The 23960-nt window shown below is 44.1% G+C and overlaps 1 protein-coding gene and 1 long non-coding RNA gene across 3 annotated transcripts in view; both read right to left on the bottom strand.

Annotated features, from left to right (window-relative positions):
- The window catches only part of fes (FES proto-oncogene, tyrosine kinase), a 45385-nt gene extending 30874 nt beyond the window's left edge, over positions 1 to 14511 (bottom strand). The window contains exons 1-3 of one of the 2 annotated variants that reach the window (XM_067973461.1): positions 14058 to 14511; positions 3650 to 3885; positions 2011 to 2184 (exon numbers count right to left, since the gene is read on the bottom strand). In XM_067973461.1, coding sequence (XP_067829562.1) covers positions 2011 to 2184; positions 3650 to 3874 — 399 coding nt within the window. In that variant the 5' untranslated portion in view covers positions 3875 to 3885; positions 14058 to 14511. The remainder of the gene's footprint in view (positions 1 to 2010; positions 2185 to 3649; positions 3886 to 14057) is intronic. The other variant, XM_067973460.1, reaches the window with a different exon arrangement.
- Positions 14512 to 17670: 3159 nt separating this feature from the next.
- LOC137304630 (uncharacterized) lies at positions 17671 to 23583 on the bottom strand. Its single transcript, XR_010958598.1, has 2 exons — positions 23336 to 23583; positions 17671 to 18594 (listed from the first exon to the last, which is right to left on the bottom strand). It is a non-coding gene; the product is annotated as an uncharacterized lncRNA (long non-coding RNA).
- Between the last annotated feature and the right edge of the window lie 377 nt (positions 23584 to 23960).

The raw sequence follows: 23960 nt of genomic DNA, 5'->3' as shown, positions 1-23960 counted from the left end.
GAACAGGGGGAGTGGGACTAATTGTTCAGCTCTTTCAATGAGCCGGCACAATGGGCTGAATGGTTTCCTTCTGTGCTGTAAGATTCTATGATTCTAAAATATTGTTTGTCTTTATTCAACAGGATTGGTACAAATCTAACTAATGCCTTTGGGCTCAGCTCACTCCATATACCGACACTCACCCTTAACGGGACTGGCCAGGTTATCACAATTAATATGTTGGTAAATATTTGAGAAAGTTACACCCTCAACAAACCAGTTTACAAAATGCTTTTGTTTAGTACTGTAACTATATCAACCGTGCTTTGCCACTTGCTACAGGCACAACTGGCAGTGCAGTATGTGTCTGTTAAATCACCCGCAAAGATTCAAAGTTTCCCGGCACGCTAACTGAAGCTGCAACACTTGAAGAGCAACGAAAATGTTTCTCAATGTAAAAGGTAGCAGCTCTGAGAGAATTGGCAAAGAAAAAGGGAAGGTGAACAGGGGCATCATTCATCTACGTAGGTCAGAATCACAGGCATAGAGCCAAGGGCCACGGGGGAAGTGGAAGTGAGCTGCAAAACAGCTCGGTTTGAGGCGGGAGGTTGTGTGATGAAACCTCCAGGAATACGTCCAACCAGACTTGGCAACTCTACTGGTGAGATGTTCGAAGGACAGGTTTGTTGGTCCCGAAGTCAGGATCAGTGAGTCAGAAGGTTTAGCTTCAAGTCCCACTCCAGAAACCTGAGCACGCGACCTAATCTGACACCCAAGGGTAAACACTGTAACTGCAAGTGCTCCGAAAGGACTAACACAACACTTGCACAATCTGATGAAACGTTTTGAGACTGTGTCAGAAGGTGTGACCCAACATTTCAAAGCTCAATTGCCAAAGGTACTCAGCCGTGCATCTCATCAACACAGCAGGTTCTCCGACTGTGTGGTGAGGCATTGCAGGAAGTCAATGAACACTCCACACTCAACCTCTCCCCACTCCCTTTATTATCTGAGTACATAGGATTGGCCACAGAGGTCAGTATACTGGGAGTGTATACGGGGCATTGGAGACAGAGGTCAGTGTATTGGGAGTGTATATGGGGGATTGGAGACAGGGGTCAGTGTACCGAGAGTGTATACGGGGCATTGGGCGCAGAGGTCAGTGTACTGAGAGTGTATATGGGGGATTGGAGACAGGGGTCAGTGTACCGAGAGTGTATACGGGGCATTGGGCGCAGAGGTCAGTGTATTGGGAGTGTATATGGGGGATTGGGAACAGAGGTCAGTGTATTGGGAGTGTATATGGGGGATTGGGGACAGAGGTCAGTGCACAGAGAGTGTATACGGGGCATTGGGCGCAGAGGTCAGTGTACCGAGAGTGTATACGGGGCATTGGGCGCAGAGGTCAGTGTACTGAGAGTGTATACGGGGGATTGGGGCCAGAGGTCAGTGTACCGATAGTGTATATGGGGGATTTGGCGCAGAGGTCAGTGTATTGGGAGTGTATATGGGGGATTGGGAACAGAGGTCAGTGTATTGGGAGTGTATATGGGGGATTGGGAACAGAGGTCAGTGTACCGAGAGCGTATACGGGGGATTGGGCGCAGAGGTCAGTGCACCGAGAGTGTATACGGGGGATTGGGCGCAGAGGTCAGTGCACCGAGAGTGTATACGGGGGATTGGGCGCAGAGGTCAGTGTACCGAGAGTGTATACGGGGGATTGGGCGCAGAGGTCAGTGCACCGAGAGTGTATACGGGGGATTGGGCGCAGAGGTCAGTGTACCGAGAGTGTATACGGGGGATTGGGGACAGAGGTCTGTGTATCGGGAGTGTAAACGGGGGACTGGGACAGAGGTGCAACCCTACCCAGCCATACCCAACCAAGGGGTCAGTGCCTCTGAGAAAGGGAAGGTGGAAGAGAAAATTAGTGCAGACAAAGAAAGGAAAATATTCTGAATGTTTAAAGCCAGTCGTTTTTTTGGTGAATTTTTCTAACATATTGACAAGGAGGCACATCGCTTGACTCCTTACCTTGATCACCTCCTGGTTCATCTGCTGCCATTGCTCACTGTAGCTTTTCTTCAGCTGTTGCTTGTCACGGATTAGTAACGTCAATTTGTTGATGGGCCCCGAGTTCAGATCGTCCGAATGTTTCCGCATCATCCGGCTCAAAACTTCGGTCTGATTTACAATCGTTGACCAGGACTGAAAAAGCAAACAGGCCATTTTCCAAAAATTATTGACTTTCTTGCCTCTCTCTGTACTTTTGCAAGATGAGAGGTGGTCAAAGTCCTCTTCAGAAAACCACTACCAGATGAGCAGTGGAAACATCCAGCCATAGAGACAGCATCAAGCTAAAAAAAAACCTAACAAACAGGAAATAACACAGAGCAAAGAGCTTATTGACAGCTTGTTGGGGCAGTGTAGAGGGAGCTTTACTCTGTATCTAACCTGTGCTGTACCTGCCCTGGGAGTGTTTGATGGGACAGTGTAGAGGGAGCTTTACTCTGTATCTAACCCATGCTGTACTTGCCCTGGGAGTGTTTGATGGGACAGCATAAAGGGAGCTTTATTCTGTATCTAACCTCTGCTGGGTTATCGTGAAAGGCCAAGGTCCACAGCACAGGACACCAGTGAAAGTGACCTGCTGTGTAGTTCAAAGAATTACAATGAATGTGCAGCACAGAAACAGGCCATTCAGCCCAACAGGTCCATGTTAGTGTTTATGCTCCATGTGAGCCTATTTCCACCATTATCTGGGTTTATTCGAACTTTGTGCAGCATGCCGTATTCCAAATACCTGAAAAAAAATTTCTCCCAGTGTTTCCCCAGGCACTGGCTCTCAGCTGGGATACAATTCAACGGAGTACCCCGACCGACCACTGTTCACTGTGTGATCCTTGACAATGAGTGTCAGCAGCCTATTCGACTGTGGGGGGCACAGGAATAGTGTTCGACCCTGCCCTTCGCCCACTGTCCACACACCTGCATTTTGTGACAGTGTTCACTGAATAGCGATCAGGAGCAGCAATCCCTCTGTGCCCCTAGCACTACCTCGGCTGACTTACGCTAATGAAGAAGGAACTTACATTTATATAGCACCTTTCATGACCTCAGGACGTCCCAAAGTGCTTTACAGCCAACAAAGTACTTTTGAAATATAGTCACTGTTGCAATGTAGGAAACACAGCAGCCAATCTGCGCACAGCAAGATCCCACAAACAGCAATGTGATAACGACCAGATAATCTGTTTTTTTGGGATGTTGGTTGAGGGATAAATATTGGCCAGGGCACCAGGGAGAACTCCCCTGCTCTTCTTCAAATAGAACCATGGGATCTTTTATGTCCACCTGACCCTCCAGACGGGGCCTCAGTTTAACGTCTCATCCAAAAGACGGCACCTCTAACAGAATGGCACTCCCTCAGTACTGCAATGGGAATGTCAGCCTTGATTTTGTGCTCAAGTCTCTGGAGTGGGATTTGAACCCACGACCTTCTGACTCAGACAAGAGCGCTACAGCTAAGCCATGGCTAATGTTTGTGGTCTGTTTGACTCAGTACCACCTTGGGCAGTGCATTTGCTCACAGAGCCATGTCCAGGGTCGGCGTCCAGGCGTGGCCGTAAATGAGAAAAATCAGATGAAGCCTGCATCAGTGAGATGCTCCTACCTTGTTGAGTTGACTGATGTAATCGACCCCTCCAGCCTGCAGGCTGCTCTCCTGCTTCTCTACTTGGGAGAACATTTGGTGAAGTAACCCTGAGTATTCCTTGTCGCTCCTAACTCGATTGGTCATCCACTTCTTCATCATCTCCATCAGCCGGAGCTCAGAGTCTTGTAAGCGCAGCAGCATGTTGTGACCTTGGGGACACCAGAGATCAGTGCTGAAACCCATCACTCCTGGACCTGACACAGAAAGAGGAGGGAAAAAAAAGCTTAGGAAGACAGGAATGATCTCGAAGGGAATGGAACCACAGCACAAGCTCTACAACCTTAGGAGCTCAGCTGAATACAAGACCAGAACCTATCTACTAATCAGCGTGTAATGTCCAGCTAATACACACAAGAGTACCAGCCGTGCCTCAGTGGGTAGCACTCTCACCTCTAAGTCAGAAAGTTGTGGGTTCAAGCCCCACTCCAGAGACTTGAGCACAAAATCTAGGCTGACAATCCAGTGCAGTACTGACAGAGTGCAGAACTGTCAGAGGTGCCATCTTTCGGATGAGACGTTAAGCCGAGGCCCTGTCTGCTCTCTCAGGTGGATGCAAAAGACCCCATGGCTATATTTTGAAGAAGAGCAGGGGAGCTCTCCCCAGGTGTCCTGGCCAGTATTTATCCTTCAACCAACATCACTAAAAACTGATTATTTGGTCATTTATCAAATCGCTGTTTGTGGGACCTTGCTGTGCGCAAATTGGCTGCCACATTTCCTACATTACAAGTGACTACACTTCAAAAGTACTTTATTGGCTGTAAAGCACTTTGGGACATCCTGAGGTTGTGAAAGGTGCTATATAAATGCACTTCTTTCAAGTCTTTCTTTTTTAAAGGGCAGAGGCATGAGGAGAAAGACTGGATAGTTGGGTAAGGTCAAAAGACCGAAAAGTGCAGTTCAGGGGCCTTAAACTCAGAAGAGGGGAAGTTGAAAAGACAGTCTTGATTCAACTCTTTTACTCAGAGGATGGTGAATGTTTGGAATGCATGGCCCAGGGAGGCAGGGGACAGGGCGGTGGGGGTTTGTCGTGGGGATGCTGAGAATATCAGCAACTTCAAGAGAGAATCAGATAAGAGATATTTGAGAGAGGGGTATGGAAGGTATTGTGGGATATGGTACTTTGAGACACCTACCAGATGGAGGAAACTAGTCCTTTACAACCCTGCACATTCACATGAATCAAAAAAGGAGCGGGCAACGTTCCTAACACTCACAATTTTGTTAATGATTTATTGATTCCCAGATTAACTGGAAGGGAGGGAAGGAGGGAGGAAGGGAGGAAGAGCTAATGTGCTCTCTCTTCCCCCATCTGTCTTGGAAATCTCACACAATGAAACAGTAATGTAAAATCAGGAACAAAATCACTGGGCGGAACTGAACAGCTTTCTCCTGTGTCTGAAACTTTCTACATTCTCCATGGCTTCTTCTTCCCTACAACGATTACCCTGGTTTCAACGAGGGGTTGTCAGGTAATGTGTCAGAGGAGATCTATTCATTCTTTTTATTTTTTCTTATTGCAATTCCTCTTTGGTTATAACATGTTGACATGTTACATCGTACAGGTGCACAGTATGCCAGGTGCAGTAAAAGAAAGGCTGACTTGCATTTATATGGCGCATTTCACGACCTCAGGGCATCCCAAAGCTCTTTACAGCCAATGAAATACCTTTGAAGTGTGGTCATTGCAGTAATGTAGGAATCGCGACAGCCAATTTGGGCACTGCAAAGTCCCACAAACAGCAATGAGATAATGATCAGATAATCTGTTTAAGTGATGTTGGTTGAAGGATAAATATTGGCCAGGACACTGGGAGATGTCCCTTCTCTCCTTCAAAATAGTGCCGTGGAATCTTTTACTTCCACATGAGAGGGCAGATGAGGCCTTGGTTTAAAGTCTCATCCGAAAGACGGCACCTTCAACATTGCAGCACTCCCTCAGCACTGCACTGGGAGAGTCAGTCTAGATTATACAGGGATGTGGTGGCTAATCAGTGAGAACCTGGCTGAAAAGTTCATGCGTGTGGGCATCAAAGCGATAACGGGATCAGGGGTGGCTGCGATGCCCTCAGTGGTCGAATAGCAAGATGCCATTCGCCACCTGGGCTCATGTGAAGAACGACCATGTGGCTGAGGTATTGGAGGGCTGCCAACACTCGTGGAACCCATGCCCCTGCACCAGTCACTGCCTTTAAAGGACAGTAGAGGAGAAACTAGAACTAAAATCCGCCAGCAGCAGGAAGTTTGTAACTAGGCATTCAGTGTGGGAGGTCGGTTACAGCATTAAATTTGCAGAACCAACAAAAATATGAATTTAAGGAACCTCAAGAGGAACTGGCGAGAAGATCATTTTAACAATCATGTGTGAACTACACCATAGGAAGAAAAAGACATGCATTTATATCGTGCCTTTCACGACCTCAGGACATTCCAAAGTGCTTTAAGTGCAATGATTTATTTTGAAATGCAGTCACTGTTGTAACGCAGCAACCAATTTGTGCACAGCAAGGTCCCACAAACAATAATGTGATGATAACCAGATAATTTGTTTTAATGATGTTGGTTGAGGGATAAATATTGGTCATGACACCAGGGAGAAATCCCCAGCTCTTCTTCCAATAGTGCCACGGGATCTTTTACATCCGCTTGAGAAAGCAGACGGAGCCTCGGTTTAATGTCTGATCCGAAAGACGGCACCACCGACAGTGCAGCACTCCCTCAGTACTGCACTGGAGCTTCACCCTAGATTTTTCTGGAGTGGGATTTGAACCCACAACCTTCTGACTCAGAGGCAAGTGTGCTACTGCTGAGCCACAGCTGACAGCAAGAGAAAAAAAGGAGCCATGCTACCAAAACAATGATATTGAGTCTCCAGTTTCGAGTGATTAAGTGAATCTAAATGTAAACATGTACAAACCTGGCCCAGAAGCAGGTTGTAGTTAACCTCTGTACCGACACTGCACTGTCAAATTAAAGATGGTGAAACCAACTGAGATTTAACTGTAGAACTTAACAAATGAATTATTTTCGTAAAATGATTTCTCTTACTATTTCTCAATCTTATTCTCTAACACTAGCCCTACCCAATGATGCCAGCTGTGTGCACAGGTGCCAGCTGAGGATGGCATTAGTATAAGCTAGGATGCCTTGAGGATGGGATCAAGCTGAGCTGGTGATGTCCCGTCAATCAAATAGCCTCATTGTCTGGGGTCAGACTCAAAGAATGGCTGAGCGAGCAGCTGGCACATGTGGTATCCTGTGAGGGTCAACACTTCCGGGGGGGGGGGGGGGGGGAAATCAACCACGATTTTAACATAAAGACACACCTGAAGACGCACACAGAGTCAGAACTGCTTTTCCTTTCTGTCCAAACGTTGTACCAGGATCTTCACAGGCACAAAGGAAGCTGTTTGCCACAGGATGTGAGATACCATCTCAGTTTTGTTGCTGCATTAGCTTCATTGCCTCATCTCACATCAAATTTTTAGAAAAACAGATCCCCACGATGACTCAATGGGTAAGTGTATTGCACGGTATTTTACTGAATCAAAGAGAGATCACTAATTTCCCAGGTCCCTTCCACGGTCGGTGCTGAGTTAACTGCCCTCAGTTGCAACTGGCCCCAGAGTCACTGAAGCTCAGGAGGGGGAAAAGATGGATAGGGGACTCCCCTCTTGAGCTCTACGCAGTGACTCCTGGGTTTAGGTGGCGGCAGTGAGGCTGTACTTGGTACATCGGCTCAAGGCCCTTTACCCATTCTTTGATTTTGATTTATCTCCTTAAGGTCAACATCAAGAGGGTAATTTTCTGTGTCGTCGCTGGTGGGTAGGAACCTCACACAGCATTAGTGCATATCGAGAAATAGCAGACAATCGCGCCATAGACTCTCCGATACGCAGGCGAGGCCCTGGCTTCCAGCTCCTACTCAGAAAATGTAGGCCCAAGGGTGATAAATCTGGACAGATAGACAGGCTTTCAATGGTTGAGTGGCAATTTAACAGTTTGGCCACCCGGTAGGGTTGCCAAGTCTGGTCGGGTGTATTCCTGGAGGTTTCATCGCAGGGCCTCCCACCCACACTCAACAACAACAACTTGCATTTATATAGCGCCTTTAACGTAGTAAAGTATCCCAAGGCGCATCACAAGAGCATTATTAAACAAAATTTGACACCGAGACACATTAAGAGATATTAGGACAGGGGACCAAAAGCTTGGTCAATGAGGTTGGTTTTAACGAGCGTCTTAAAGGAGGAGAGAGAGAGATAGAGAGTCGGAGAGGTTTAGGGACGGAATTCCAGAGCTTAGGGCCCAGGCAGCTGAAGGCAAGGCCGCCAATGGTGGAGCAATGAAAATCAGGGATGCGCAAGAGGCCAGAATTGGAGGAGCGCAGAGATCTCGGGGGGTTGTAGGGCTGGAGGAGGTTACAGAGGTAGGGAGGGGTGAGGCCATAGAGGGATTTGAAAACAAGGAAGAGAATTTTAAAATCAAAGCGCTCCCGGAACAGGAAGCAATGTAGGATGGCAAGCACAGTGATGGGAGAACGGGACTTGGTGCGAGTTAGGGCACGGGCAGCAGGGTTGCTCCATCCATTGCTTCATCCTCGAGGTGTACTGCCTTCCGCCAATTGGAAAGGGAACAGGTTCTTAGTTACCCAATTGGATTATTCTTGTCTGTTAGTCAAACAGCCTTTTATCCCCATCTCCAATATTGTTATAACTAATAAATGAAAGCATTCAAAGAAAATGTTTAAAAACTCAACTTTTTTTTTTAATGCCCCTATGATTTTTCTCCTTGGTTTTTGTTCGCAGTAGTGTCCAGGAGATTAATTTTCAATTCCTGGAGACTACAGGACAATCCTGGAGGGTTGGCAACGCTACCATCTGATGTTGTCTAGAAGCACAGAATGTAGCTCAGGCATGAAGCACCCAGCTGTCTGCACCTGGTCAACTCTATCCTCCTCCTCCTCACCGCAAAACTCCCCAAACCATCCCTGTTTAACAGCTGCCTTCCATCTTTAATTGTGGTATTCCTCATTTGTCAAGTATTAGCTGGAGGTTGCCAGCTTGGAGGCAGCCTCTGTAGTCAGGAATGCGAACCTTAATAATCCCATGTGCAAAAAATGCTGCCAATTAGTTATGCAAGAAACCAACTGTTCATTTTGTGGGAAGAAAAACACAGCGAATTCTATTCGGGTGCAGTCAAGTGATTGTGTTTCTAGAACGGATTGTAAAATGATTTGATTCCAAGTAATTTGCTCACTAGAGTGAAGGGTTCAATTGCCAGGGAACAGAAAATAAAAACAAGTAGCAAAAACAGAAAATACAGGAAACACTCAGCAGGGCAGACAACATCCATAGAGAGAACAAACAAGCTGATGTTTCAGGTGCCTTTCTTCAGAACTGGAAAATAATTACAGAGCAGTATTTAGAAAGGAACAGAACAAAGGAAAGAGGAGGGAAAAGGCACACGCACACGCTATCATGCAAACACAGGCATGTAAACGCACAGGGTCATGCAAGCACACGCAAAGGTACACATGCACATGCAAGCACACACACGCACATGCAAGCAAATGCATATGCAAGCAAGCAAACGGACATGCAAGCACACGGACAAGAAAAGAAATAGAATGACTTGTAAAGTAAATACAGAAAACATTGGAGATACTCAGCAGGTCAGGCAATGTCAGTTGAGAAAACACGAGACAGTTGACAATGACAGAAACAACCTTTCTGAAGTTCTAACGAAAAGCTTTATACCTGAAATGTCAACTGTCTCATGTTGGAGATTATCATTGCCTGGCACTTTTATAGCATGGTTAAATGGCCAAAGTGATATCAGCATGAAACAATAGGAGGCACAATGAGAGAAATCAATGAAATTAAAGACACTGTGAGATACAGAGAATAGCTGAGGTGGTGAGGGATAAGACAGGTAGTGATAACTGGCAAAGTGGAGCAAGCTCTGGTGGTCAGAAGCCTGGGAGAGGAAAAAAGCCTGTCAACACCAAGGATGCAAACCACCTCGCCAGCATGGTGTTCTGAGGGAGGGTCCGCATCCCAAGCACCAACCCATCCCACCCACCCACCCCAGAAATACCGGCACACCTATCCCACATCGCCAGCACTCCCTGCCAAAGAGAAAAGTAGGAGCTCTAGTTAGGGTCTAATGATACTAAAGTCAATATTCACTGTGTGGTGTGCGCAGTGTGCATGTGGTGTGTGTGGGGGTGTGCATATAAGGTGTGTAGGGTGCGTGGTGCGTGTGGTGCGAGTATGTGCATATGCGTATGGTGTGTGTGGAGGGTGTATGTGTGGTATGAATGGGGGGTGTGTGTGCGTGTGGGGAGTGTAGGTTGCGTGTGGGGTGTGTAGGGTGCGAGTATATGCGTGTGGGGTGAGTGTGTGGGTGTGCATGTGGGGTGCAGGTGTGCGTGTAAGGTGTGTAGTGTGTGTGGGGTGTGTAGGGTGCGTGGTCTGAGTATGTACATGTGCATATGGTGTGTGTGGAGGGTGTATGTGTGGTATGAATGGGGTGTGTGTGTGCGTGTGGGGAGTGTAGGTTGCATGTGGGGTGTGTAGGGTGCGAGTATATGCGTGTGGTGAGCGTGGGGGGGGTGTGGCTGTGCGTGTGGGGTGCAGGTGTGCGTGTAAGGTGTGTAGTGTGTGTGGGGCGTGTAGGGTGCGTGGTCTGAATATGTACATGTGCGCATGGTGTGTGTGTGGAGGGTGTATGTGTGGTATGTATGGGGTGTGTGTGCGCGCGTGTGGGGTGTGTAGGGTGCGTGGTCTGAGTATGTACATGAGCGTATGGTGTGTGTGGAGGGTGTATGTGTGGTATGTATGAGGTATGTGTGCGCGTGTGGGGTGTGTAGGGTGCAAGTATGTGCGTGTGGTGTGCGAGTGTGTGTAGTGTGCATGAGGGGTATGTAGGGTGCGTGGTGAGAGTATGTGCATGTGCGCATGGTGTGTGTGGAGGGTGTATGTGCGTGTGTGGGGAGTGTGTGTGGTGTGCGTGGTGTGAGTGCGGTGTGTGTATGTGCGTGTGAGGTGCGTAGGGTGAGTGTGTGCGTGACTGAAACAATGACTCCACTGCAACTCCTTTCTTCTTTCATTATTAAATTAGCTGGCCGAGGAATTCGGTACAATTCATCAGTGTTGATTTGTTTGTTTTTAATCTCACACAGCATAGCTTCAACACCCCACAAAATATAAATGAGAAAAGTTAATTGGAAGAATTACAACTCCTGCTTCCTTTAAGGAGAGAACACCTGGAGCAGCTTCCAGTGGGGGAGACACAAGAAATCCTTAAACTCTGCACTGGGCAGCAAGTGTAAAACACAACCTCTGCTTTGCAGCCACTTATTCCAGTCATGATGTGGAGATGCCGGTGATGGACTGGGGTTGACAATTGTAAACAATTTTACAACACCAAGTTATAGTCCAGCAATTTTATTTTAAATTCACAAGCTTTCGGAGACTTCCTCCTTCCTCAGGTAAATGTTCGAACATTTACCTGAGGAAGGAGGAAGTCTCCGAAAGCTTGTGAATTTAAAATAAAATTGCTGGACTATAACTTGGTGTTGTAAAATTGTTTACACTTATTCCAGTGTTCAGCAACGAGCGGACCAGAAATTTGAGCACAAAATCTAGACCGACACTTCAGTGCAGTACTGAGGGAGTGCTGCACTGTCAGCGTTATCCTTCAACCAACAACACTAAAACAGAGTTTGGAGAGGCTACTGTATGTGGACAGGGTTTGGGGAGGGTAGAATGTCTCCGTGAACTATGGAGAAGTTGGAACAAAGATAGATTTTGGGGAAGTGATGGTTTGGTTAGTCTGTTGAAAACCCAAATGTAATTAATCTTCCTTTATTCTTAGATTAAAAATCTAGCAATTGTGAAGTATAAAAGTGCTCAAAACTAATTAAAATAATACATCATTTTCAATGTAAAATTTAAATATTTTCCAAGGGAACATGGCCCCCAGACCTCCTAGAAATTGTTGCATGGAGGGGAAATGTGGGTACCATCTGCTGTCCGGCACCCTAACAGGGACGGTCAGGAGGATGGGGTTTAAACTCCCTATTTGTAATAGAATATCTGCTGCTAATGAGAGAAAGAAGTTTTAAAATATGGAGTAAAGCAATTCATTCCAAAATTGAAGAGACAACAGTTTTCAATAAAAATTCAGCAAATTTCACTTCCTTTTTTTGGATTAAGAAATTGCAATACCCACATGTCCTGCAAATTCTAAATGACTGAAAAATGCAACAAATAAAGAGCCTGTGGATGGAGCAGGCCAGATGAGTAGAATGATCTTCTCTTGTTTCATTGCTTTACACATTTCCACAATGTCTGTACCGAATGAAAACACTTTAAATATGTTGCACACGTTCATGTTTCTGGAAAGTTAGAAACGGTTTACCCCAGAGCAAGATAAACGTGCAGACTGAAAGTTAGAGTCAATTTTAGACTTAAATCCGGAGCATTCACTGAACAAACTGAATGGAAATTTAGCATCTTCTGGTTACAGTAATAGTCTCAGCTGTATTATTTTAAATTCTCAATCACTGGGGTTGCAGGAGCTAGCTTGGATCAACTGACAGCATACTTGCCTCAGTCAGAAGTTGTGACTCAAAGCCTGCTTTGCACATAAACCAGGCCATCACTTCTGTACAGAGTGCTGCACTGTCAGAGGTGCCATCCATTGGATGAGATGTTAAACCTAGGTCTTGTCTATCTGTCAAAGTGGATGTTTAGACAAAAGGGTTGGTAAAAGAAAGAAAAAAAATCTAATTTCAATCGTGCCTTTCACATCCTCAGGACGTCCCAAAGCACTCCACAGCCAATGAAGTATTTTTGAAATGTACTCACTGTTGTAATACAGGAAACACGGCAGCCAAACTGTGCACAGCAAGGTCCCACAAACAGCAATGAAATAAATGACCAGGTCATCTGGTTTAGGTGTTGAGGGATAAATCTTGGCCAGGACACCGGGGAGAACTCTCCTTCTCTTCTTCGAATGGTGCCATGGGATCTTTTATGCCCACTTGAGAGGGCAGACAGGATCTTGGCTTAAAGTTTCTTCTGAAAGACGCACTTCTGACAGTGCAGCACTCTCTCAGTGAAATGTTGGTGGTATTCTCAAAGGAAGGGCTAAAATGAGCCAAAAGTTCTTCATCTCAATCTATCCAAAAATAAGTTGCTTTGTCCAGCAATGTTTTTTTCAGGGAGAACTTTCTGTGAGCATTTTCAGTTAGGGCCAAAAACAAATTCACATGTAAAATCCATTAAAGGAAAGCTTGTGTACAGCACAAGGATTATTTAATGCATGGTGACAACACACTACAGGGAGTAGTGTACTTAATCCAGCATGCTTTAATATTGTGAGACACTCTTAATTCACCCCCTTAAGATACTCACCTTCCTGTAACAGACCTGTAATCACCAATGCTTCACCATACTGTTATAAGAAAGAACAAACGTGAATTTATACAATGCTTTTCACATCTGCGGGGGCATCTCAAAGTGTTTCACACATAATGGAATACTTCTGAAGTGTAAGCATTTTTATATAGTCAAATACAGCAGCCATTTGCACACAGTAAGCTCCCATAAACAGTAATGAGACAAATGACCTCTGTTTTTGATGGTGTTAGTTGGGGGATGAATGTTGACCAGGACACCAGGAGAACTCCCTGCTTTTTCTTCAAATAGTGCCGTGGGATCTTTCACATCCACCTGAACAGGTAGAATTTAACATCTCACTCAAAGGGCAGCACCTGTGACAGTACAGCACTCGCCCAATACTGTCATACTGCTCAAAAAACGCTCGCCAGAGACAGTCCACATCAAGAAGGGTAACATCTGAAATTGTCCTGCCAGGCGCTTTTCACAGTTCATGCGTGCAAGTTTCACACACACTGGCCATTGCACTTTACTGAAACCCATGTGCTATAGTGAAATGATACAACATCTGTTCCATGATACTGCTAAACCCAGGTCTGCTGTCTGCTATATGTCTCTCTGCAAAACAAATTATTTTATCAAAATTCAATTAAGACAAAATGTGAAAGAGCTCTTTCTATAAATAGATCCATCTACTTAAAACATAAATATCTAATTACTCCTAGTCAAAATTTCCAGCACCAGTTGTACCGTTTCTGAGTGCCTTCCCAATAAATTAAATTATAGCCCCTTTGTCTACCACTATAATTAAATTAATATTTGATTTCTTAAGCAGATTTTTGTCTACAAGTAATTATAAATTGCATATTTTTTTACAGCACACCAGAGTCTTTAGGAAGAGTTTAAAAACTGAGAAGTAATTACGTCAAGGAAATAAAAACGGATTATAAACTTACATCGAGGTACTTTGTCCTGCTTTTCTATTACTTATTGTTTACTGACGACTTTTCTATATTATAATGATTGTTAATGGAGCGTGGAGTTACCGGAAATGGCTGAATAGAAACTCTTTCGTTCTTCTGGTGCTCTTTTTTTTCCCCCTGAAGTAATTTGGTGAGTTTATATTTTTTTTAGGAAAATGACCCGACTGTAAGTTGGAGCTTTGTTCAGACGAATATTGAACCCAGTCGAATGATGAAATTAACGAGGCAGCAACTCTTGAGTTTCTCCGAAAACTCTGGTGATTCTTCTTCCTTCTAATCAATTACATTTTTTCATCCTTAAATATTCTCTTCGGTGCCCTCAAAGCTCGTCCTTTGCAGTTTATTTTTTAACCGTTCCTGTTTCTCCTTTCAGTTTCACGCTTTGGACTCTTTCCTCATCTCACGCTCCCTCCCCGAGTTTCCTTCCTCTCGATTGTAAAGTGTGAATTTCAAACCAAGCTCGGTGCTTTTGCTTAACCCTCGAACTGCTGGACATTAACACCAGTTTAATTTTTTTTAAATGACTTTTCACACAGAAAATAACACGCAGACTTTTTGACGGGCCTTGGAATTGGGGGAGGAATATTAAACAGTTGGCACAAAGTTTTACCAAGTCTTTAGAATTTATATATTTTTTAACCTTCGCCGTTCAAAATATCTGCAAAATCAATATTGAAATCATTGTGAAGCATACAGATTGGTCAATGTTCTTAAAGGGGGCATTTAAAATCCAAAGTGTTTGATAAAAGCACTTTTTTCGTTCGTTAACATATTCCTATCCTATGTACAAAAGTCTAGAGCAAGAGGTTATGGGCCATTTCCTGGTGTTTTTCTGATTTTGACAACAGAGCTCTCCCCAATGCCAATTAGATTCTAGTTGACCTTTGCAGTGGGCCTATCTTAAACCACTTTCCCCACTCGGAGTAACTGAACATTGGCTTTGATAGGACACGCCACATCAAATGGTCCAATTTTAGTAGCTAAACACCACAGCCGTGCTGCAAACTATCGACCAGCAACAACGGACCAGTTAGTGATAAATGCTTGCATTTATACAACACCTTTCGGATCAAATGTCTTAGTGTTCACACTGCGAGTTCATTTTTGAGGTGCAGTGATTGTTAGGTGGGCAATTGATTCGGCCCTTGTGTCTCTGTGTGCTGTAGCTACACATAACTCAGCTCTTCGACCTTCCCAAATGAGAAATGGAGTTTGTGAATACTTTTATTCATAACGCTAACTTCGATCGGGCATGTGATGTTTTTTGTACATTTAAACAAAGTGACGGAAGTCAATTGCATGCAGCAGGTTAAATATAAACATGAAGAGACACTGCTCAGGGCCTGTGTGTTAGTGTTGCAGTGTGGAGATGCGAGTCTGTGTTTTTAATTTGAAACGTCAACAAGTGGTTAATGCTGGCTTACCGCAGCAAATGAAAAGATACCCCAAGATTAGCATCGAGTGAAACCTATATCGAATGGAACAGGCAGACTGGGCCTCGACCACTGCCCGAATTCGGCGTGGGGTGAGATGTAAACGCTTGTAGTCATACAAGTGTCTTTAAAGTCACAATACCCATAGGAATGTTTTCAAATGGAGCAGGCGGGAGAGACGTAACAGGTGCAATCCAAGAGGAGGATGGCGAGGAGACCTTTGAGGGTTGGGAGAGGTGGATTGAGGGGAAGGGGTTTAGGAAGGGAATTTCAGAGAGCTGGCTTAAAGCCCAGCCACTGATGGTGGAATTGAGGTGCACAGAAGGCCAGAGTAGGAAGAGCAGAGGGCACGGGAGGGCTGCAGACTCATGAGGATATTCAGCTCCATCAAACGCGTCCCAGACTCATCCAAGTTGGTGACTGGTCCCGCTCAATTATTAATCTCTTCTGAAACCCCAGTTAATGGCTGAATCAGGCACAACCACGAATGCATCTAACTTCAGCAGTATGCTAGGCTGGGGTATAGTTGGATTCAACCTTCACCTATGAAGAGTTTACAGGCCACCACTACAGAGTAAAAAAAAAAGTTTCTCACTTGTGAGAGATGTGGAACCTTGTCGAGGGCTGTATCAGAATTGCCAGTTTCCCACTGTGCTAATTAAGTGCCATGGCAACTCAACAAGAGAGCATCCGGCGAATTTGAATCCTTCACTTTCGAACTTCTTTTCCTTCAGCTTATTAAAGTTATTTTTAAATATTCAGGCACCCAGGTGAAAGGTCGAGACCCATAGTGCAGGACAGTACCAAGGTTGAAAGGTGTAAACAATTTTACAACACCAAGTTATAGTCCAGCAATTTTATTTTAAATTCACAATCTCCGAAAGCTTGTGAATTTAAAATAAAATTGCTGGACTATAACTTGGTGTTGTAAAATTGTTTACAATTGTCAACCCCAGTCCATCACCGGCATCTCCACATCAAGGTTGAAAGGAGTAGGAGAGAAGACAAGCTAAATGAGGATGTAGTGGGTAGGTGACAGCAAACTTGGGTTTTAAGTATCTGCAGATTGTCGGAGAAAGGGAAGGTGAGAAGTTCACTGATTTTGAAGTCCTGGGAAAGAATGAATTAGAGTAGGAGATGAGCATCGATTTCAGCACATACAGGAAGGGGGAAGAGTGCGTCGAACAGAACTTTGGGGACACAAGAGGGAAAGTTCTAATTAAAATCGTTAAGTCGAAATTCTTCAGCTATGAGGATGTTGAGAACTCTCACTTCCTGAGCTGGACAGGTGGTGAATTAGCTGAACAGAGAGATTGAGCCAGGGCAGAAAGTCATTATAATCAATCATGTGTTGCCCTCTGAGCTGACACCACAGATCAGTTTTCTGAATTGTTGCCTTTTGCTGTGTTATGGCCCACAATCTTCTGCCTCAGAGGCAAGAGTGATACTAACTAAGCTAAGTTGATCATACTCAAAAGTACACTTCAGTGAGTCACAATTTCCCCTCCCATCCTGAAGACGTCGACTGTTGCTGGGTCCAAGCTCTACAGACAATTCTGGCATCTCAACCAAGTGGCCATTTTTCATAGGTCAGCCTCTCCAAATATTGTAAAAGCAAGGTTTTCGATCATGGACAGTGTCCAATGGTAAATCAGATCCCGTTGTTGCGCTCATGGAATGTCTAGAAGGAATCACTGACTAGAACCCTGGCTGATTTTGCCTCCTTTGCAACTTAAGCCAAAACACAGCACCTCCACTGCTGCCTCCAGTAGAGATTAGCTAACTCAGGCTGACTAGTGATCAAACCTGGGACCTTGCGAGATAGTATGGCTCAATACCACACTGGGCCACTAAACACAATTCAATTGGAACTGACTTTTCACCTTACCCTGTTAAGATTCTGGGGTTATAGCATCAGCTGGCTCTGTATCAGGCAATTCTTTTTGTCCTCTGCAGGTATTATTGTCTTGTAGTTGGTGGGTCAGTGGATGACCTGTAGCTTCTGCTAATAGGCAGCACCAGCAGGCAACAGACGAGTCGGGAAAGCTGTAGCAAATGAATGAGGAAGTACCTCAAAAAGGAAACAACTGGTTCAAAACCTATCAGCATGTCCATTCTCAATGTTATCTGCAATGTGCTTTGAATAAAGATGCTTTGTTTGTAAGTTCCAAGTTTAATAACTTCTCAAATACAGCAGTACAGTATATAATAATCCCTCTCCCAGACAGTTACTTGTTCAACACAGCTCATTATATCTTTACAGAAGTGGAAACATCTCCATCATCAATCACAAACAGGAACAGCCAATCCCTCCATCTAACGAGACTGGTAATAGTCAACAATGTTCTAGGTCCAAGAGCTACAGAATGGCTCCAAAGACTCCTTCCTCCCAAGCAGTGTCTGCTCTTGCATCCTTGAATCTGTACGATGTCCACTCCAACTGGCCGTTTGTCAAGTACAATAACACTCTAAGGCCCAGGGCACCTTCTCAGACGACAGTTAAAAAGGTTGTTATCCACTTAACTGCTACTAAGGCTTTGTTTAAAACGGAGAAACCTCAATGACAGGCAAAGGCCCCACAGTATAGGGCACCAGCTGGGTTAAAAAGAGTGAAAAACACAAGGTAAATCAGGTAGTAGATAGGTGATACCATACTTAAATTTTAAAAGCCTTTAGATTGAAGGATGAAGAAAAGACTAAGGGAGGTGAGGAGTTGTACCATTTTTGAGATACTGGCAAAGAATGAGTTAAGCATAGGAGACAGAGTAACAAGTCTTGATTTCAAACAAAGAGGAAGGAGGAAGGGTATGTGGTATGATATAACCACATCTTACAAGGAACAAGAGGGAAGTTTAGAAAAAAGCCCAGAGTCAAATATTTGGTTTGCTGTTTCTTGCTGCAGTAACTCAGTCTCCAAAAACAAAATCAAGACAGTCCAGAGGTCAAAATAGAACTGGAGTCCAGCAGTCTTGGATTTTTAAGAGGAGGATCCTGCTGTTTTTCATTCTTTCTTGTTCCTGGTCCTTGCACCAATAAGATTACTTTGGTTAAATAATTCAGCTGAATTACCAGGAACTCTGCACAGTTGGCAAAACAAGGCATGCAATTAGAAAATTACAGGTTAAGTAACATTTGTACAGGTACTTGGCTTGAGAGCCAAGCATTATCCTGTACCACGCAACACAGTGACTCAGAGGTAGCTAGGGAGAATCTAACATTGGGTAGGTGGAGTCAGAGCACATTGATATTTGGCAAATCAACTGAAGTAATAGGTAATGACAGTAGTTCTCATAATATGGGCTCAGGAGCCACTTGAGGGGCACATCTCGTTCACCCTTGGCCTCCGTGGAGTTGCTGCTCGCTGTCTCTCTGGGCCTCCATTCATGCTATGCCTGGCTGTGGGATGTTAATTGAGCTGGGATTCAGTGCTGTTCCCTCTCCTTTTTCTTGGTGTGGCAAGGGAATGTTACCTGGAGAAAAAGGTGTCTTAGTTTCCGTACGGCTGACACCTAGGGATCGATACTCAATGCCAAAGTTGAATTTCACAACAAAAAGCAAAAAAATGTGTTCCAAGTTTCCAGGTGGCCTTGGCTTAGATACCACAACCAATGCATCCAGACATCAGATGCATACTCACCACTGCCAGATTCCTGGCTAATATTTTAAAGACAACGTGTAGTGAAGAATTTTCCAAGTGTGCATCAGTGGCGAGGAACCTTGTTTCCTGCCAGCTACTGGCTGAAAATCGTGGGCACGAGAGAGAAACTCAAGAAGTTAGAAGTTTTTTTCCACCAGAGCTTTTAAGGTTAAAGAAAGCAAGATTTTGAAGGGTTCTGAAGAGGTAAATAGCGAGAGATTGTTTTCACTGGTTAATAAGACCGTAACACAGATTGCCCACATACCTAAGGACTTAACTTGTTTTAGAGACTAGGACTGCCATCATGAAGATTGAGTGAAAATGTTGCCCTTTGTACTTGTAATCTTGATGTTCAGCACAGTGATATTAAACAATGTGGTGCAAATTTACAAAGGTTTTAATAAAAAAAGATAAACTAATCAAAAATTAACTTTCATCAGCTAAACTTTGAAATGCAAACAAAATACTTTTGGTGTTTTTCTTTAATCAATAGGGTCAGCAGGTCTCAGACTGGTTGCCTTCAGAATGATACAAAAGCCTGAGTGAGCAAGTTTAGATCATGAAGCTTTTTCCCTAAACAAATCCTTCAAGAGAAGAACTCAACAAACACCAATATTTGTGTACAGCAAGATCCCAAATACAGCTAGAGATGAATGACAGCTAATCTGTTTTTTTGCTGGTGATATTTGAATGTTGAGCAGGGCCAACAATGTAGGACCACTTTCTGCTTCTCTTCAAGTAGTGTCACTGGTTCTTTAAATGTCCACCTGGCCCTGGTTTTTTAACATCTAAAAGATGGCACCTCTGACAATGCAGCACTCCCTCAGTACCGCATTGGAGTGTCAGCCTGGATTACATGCTCCCATCCTGGAGTGGGGCTTGAACCCATGGCCTTCTAACTCAGGAAAGAGCGCTACCAACTGAGTCAAGCCGTCACTCGGAAAGTCATCTGGCGTCAGCTGCATTTGTAAACATAAACAAGCTTACAATTGCTATTGCCACGGAATCAGAGGCCTTACTTTGTGACTAGTCTTGAGCTGCGATCGGCTCTCTATTTAAAATTAAAACCGCGGAGTCAGATTCCCTTGCTGGTAAGGATGGGAATTGTGGATCTGCGGTTTCCAACGCAAACAGCGGCACCTGAAGTAAATGGGGAGCAGCAGCAGATAGAGGTCGAAGATCTCTGAGCATAGCTGTCTGCCAGGGCCTGTAAAAACACAAGGAACCCCACTTACTTTTCAGCTCTAGGGGCAGCTGTTGACCTTCAGAATTACATAGAAATTACAACATGGAAGAGGCCTTTCAGCCCAACCAGCTTGTGTTAGTGTTTGTTCTCCACACCAGCAGAGTCCTAATCCTTTATGCCTCTTTCTTTCAACCACCCATCTAACCAATTCTTAAATGTTGACACAGTTATCTGCTTCAATCACTAACTGCAGTAGTGCATTCCACAGCCTCACAAATCCTGTGCAAGAAAAGTTCTCCTGTTTGCTATCCTAAAACTCTTACATTTAATCTTGTATCCAAGTCTCCTCATTCTAGTCCCCACAATCACTGAAAGCAGTCTGTTACTATCTATTCTGTCCCATCCCTTCATAATTTTAAGCACCTCTATCAGATCACCTCAATCTCCTCTGTTCTAAAGAAAACAGTCCTAACTTTTCCCAAGTCTTTCCTCATACCAGATCACATCCCAGTGAATCTGCACTGTGCCCTCTCTATTGCCTCAATTTCCTTCCTATGGTGTGGAGCCCAAAACTGCACACAGTATTCCAACTCTGGTCATGTTTAAGTTTTATATAGATTCACCTTTGCATCTCAACATTTATTCTATGGCTGTCGTCATAAAGTTCAGTATTCTATTAGTTTTTTTTATGGCCTTATCTACTTGAGGTGCTGCTTTTAAAGTCTTGTAACCCAAACCAAATCCCTCGCTTTTCCACATCACCCAGCTTTCCCCCATTCAAGATATAATTACTTTTATTTTACCAAACTGTACCAACTCAATTATTGACATTAAATTCCATCTGCCACTTTTTATGCCCACTCTACCATCTTATTGCAGTTTCTTTTCGTCCTTAATTACTTACTATGCTTATTTTAGTATCATTTGCAAATTTGGGCACCTCTAGTCATACATCCTAATCATTGATGTACAGAGTGAATGGAAATGGTCCCAGAACAGAACCCTGTTGGACACTGCCACCCACGAGAAACTGTGCTCCCTTCCAACTAGTTTTTAATCCAATTTGTTACCCTCCCCCACCTTTTTAATCCTATACCTCTTAATCTTCTCCGATAGTCTCCTGTGTGATACCTTGTCGCCGTCTTTCTGAAGTCTATGCACATCGCATCTGCTGCATTTCCCCCATATCCGTCACCTCCTCAGCGGCATTCTAACGTAGATGGAGGACCGGACGTGCTTCTGGAGACCCAAACACAATGTCACTCCCTGCCCCCAAAAGCAAAATGCATTTACAATAAACAGCTGCAGCCAGTGCCAATCCTTTCTTTTGGCAGGCTGGTTTATCCCACCTACCCACCAAAGTGCCCTTTTAAACACTTCTGGTGACTAGGACTTTATTGAACTTTGTGAATTGGAAATAGGATACACCAAGAATTTCCAATACACAGCATAATCCCATTGCATTACCCACCTACTGTATTTCAAATGAGATGTTAAAGCAAGGCCCCTGCTGCCTGTTCAGGTGGATGTAAACGATCCCATGGCATGTTTTCCAAAGAGCAGGGAGTTCTACCAGTCTCCTGGCCAACACTCCTCCCTCAACCCACACCAGCAAAACAGATTAACTGGTCATTCATCCCATTTTCTGTTTGGGGGACCTTGTTGTGCACAAATTGGCTGCTGAATGTGTCTACAAAACGAGTCTCTTCACTTCGAAAGTGATTCATTGGCTGTGATGCCCTTCGAGATTTCCTGAGGATGTGAAAGGAGTTACATAAATGCAAATTCTCTCTTCCCTTTCCATTAGTAAAACGACAAAATGCCCGTGACTTGAACCAAATAGCATTTCAATCTTAGCATCTCTCAGATTTAAACACAAACCACACTGTAGCCACCTTTCTAACAGCTCAAAAGATCCAGTAATACTTGCATTTATACAACATTATCAGAGCAAAATGTCTCGAAGTGGTGCTTAATTAGTTTAAAGTGCCAACATCCTACAAAATGGCAATGATATAAATGGCCAATATATCTACTTATGATGGTGGAAGGAATGTTGGCTGGGGCAGAATTGTGACTGGTTGCCAAGAAACCAGTTCAACAAAATTATTAAAGCGAAGAGCAGCACTTTATGTACAGAATTCAGCAACAGTGACACACAGAGGTAAATGCACATCATTACACGCCTCCATAAAAACTAGTTTTGCGACAACCTTGCATCGGGGTTGGCCAAGTTTTTGTCACCACTTAGCGAGTGCGTCAGCAGGGTATTCCATGGGTTGCTAATACATAGAACTAACAGCACAGAAACAGGCCATTTGGCCCAACTGGTCTATGCCGTGTTTATGCTTCACATGAGCCTCCCTCCCACTCTACTTCATCTAACCCCATCAACATATCCTTCTATTCCTTTCTCCCTTGTGTACATGTCTAGCTTCCCCTTAAATGTATCTATGCTATTCACCTCATGTGGTAGCAAATTCCGCATTCTAGCCACTCTCTGCATAAAGAAGTTTCTCCTGAATTCTTAATTGGATTTATTAGTGACTATTTTAAGTGGAAACATCTTCTCTATGTATTATTGTATGTGTCATGATATTTCAGGGACCACACTGAAAGTTTAAATCCATGTCCCCATTAATCTGCAAATATCTCAAGTTTCTGATACTAACAGATCTTGTTCTGATTTAGAATTTATTAACTAATGAAATAACAGCACTCAAAACAACCCTTCCCAAACCTCCAGGCCCATTAAATTCAAATGGGACAAACCAGCAAATAAGAAATAAAAGCACAGATAGGCTTCAAGGCCTAGAGTCCCAGGGCTCAGAAGCTACAGGTTGAACACCTCTGCTCTTTATTGCTGGATAGGAACCAGCCAGAACACGTCAAATGATTGACCTTTACTGAAATTTCTTTCAGCCCAAACTGTCCACACTGCTGGTTCCTAACCCCCCTCCCCCCACCCACAAAGGGCTATCTACTTTATTCCTACTTTCCTGCTCCTGTCAGGCGTTTATCCAAGTTCCTCAAATACCATGCCGGTAACGTGGCTCCACGTGGCCCGCGAATACCTCGGCCAATCTTCCCCGAGTGAGTTTGTCGGCAGGCTATTCCAAGGGTACAGCACCAACTGTTAGAATCAAAAGCACATCTTTAAATAATTGTTCAGTCAGGAGCCAGCCATCCACAGATGAAGCTGAATATTGCAACAATTCCGAGCACTTTCACTCCTGAGGAGAAATAAAAATATAATTACTCATCTTCCAAGTTATGTGTCCAATATCTGGGATACAACACAGTCATTAAATATAGAGGCCATGTGTTTATATCAATTACCAGTGATAGCCATTTAAGCAGACAATATAAATGGGTTCAAGAACCAATTTAAATTAGTTCATTTGGTTCTGGAAATGAAGGATATAGTGAGAAGGATTGGTTGTTGGCCTTCTGCTCTTCTCAAAGGTCTCTTGCACTATAGTTTCAGCAAGCAATTCGTTATAGGAACAGAAGACCATTCAGCCCATCGAGCCTGTTCCACCATTCTATTATATCATGGCTAATCTATACCTCAACTCCATTTACCCACCCTTTCTCCATATTCCTGGTTAGCCTTACTT

This window comes from Heptranchias perlo, chromosome 38, assembly GCF_035084215.1.
Source record: "Heptranchias perlo isolate sHepPer1 chromosome 38, sHepPer1.hap1, whole genome shotgun sequence".
In the NCBI taxonomy this organism is placed as follows: Eukaryota; Metazoa; Chordata; class Chondrichthyes; order Hexanchiformes; family Hexanchidae; genus Heptranchias; species Heptranchias perlo.
This window is presented reverse-complemented; position numbering and strand designations above follow the sequence as displayed.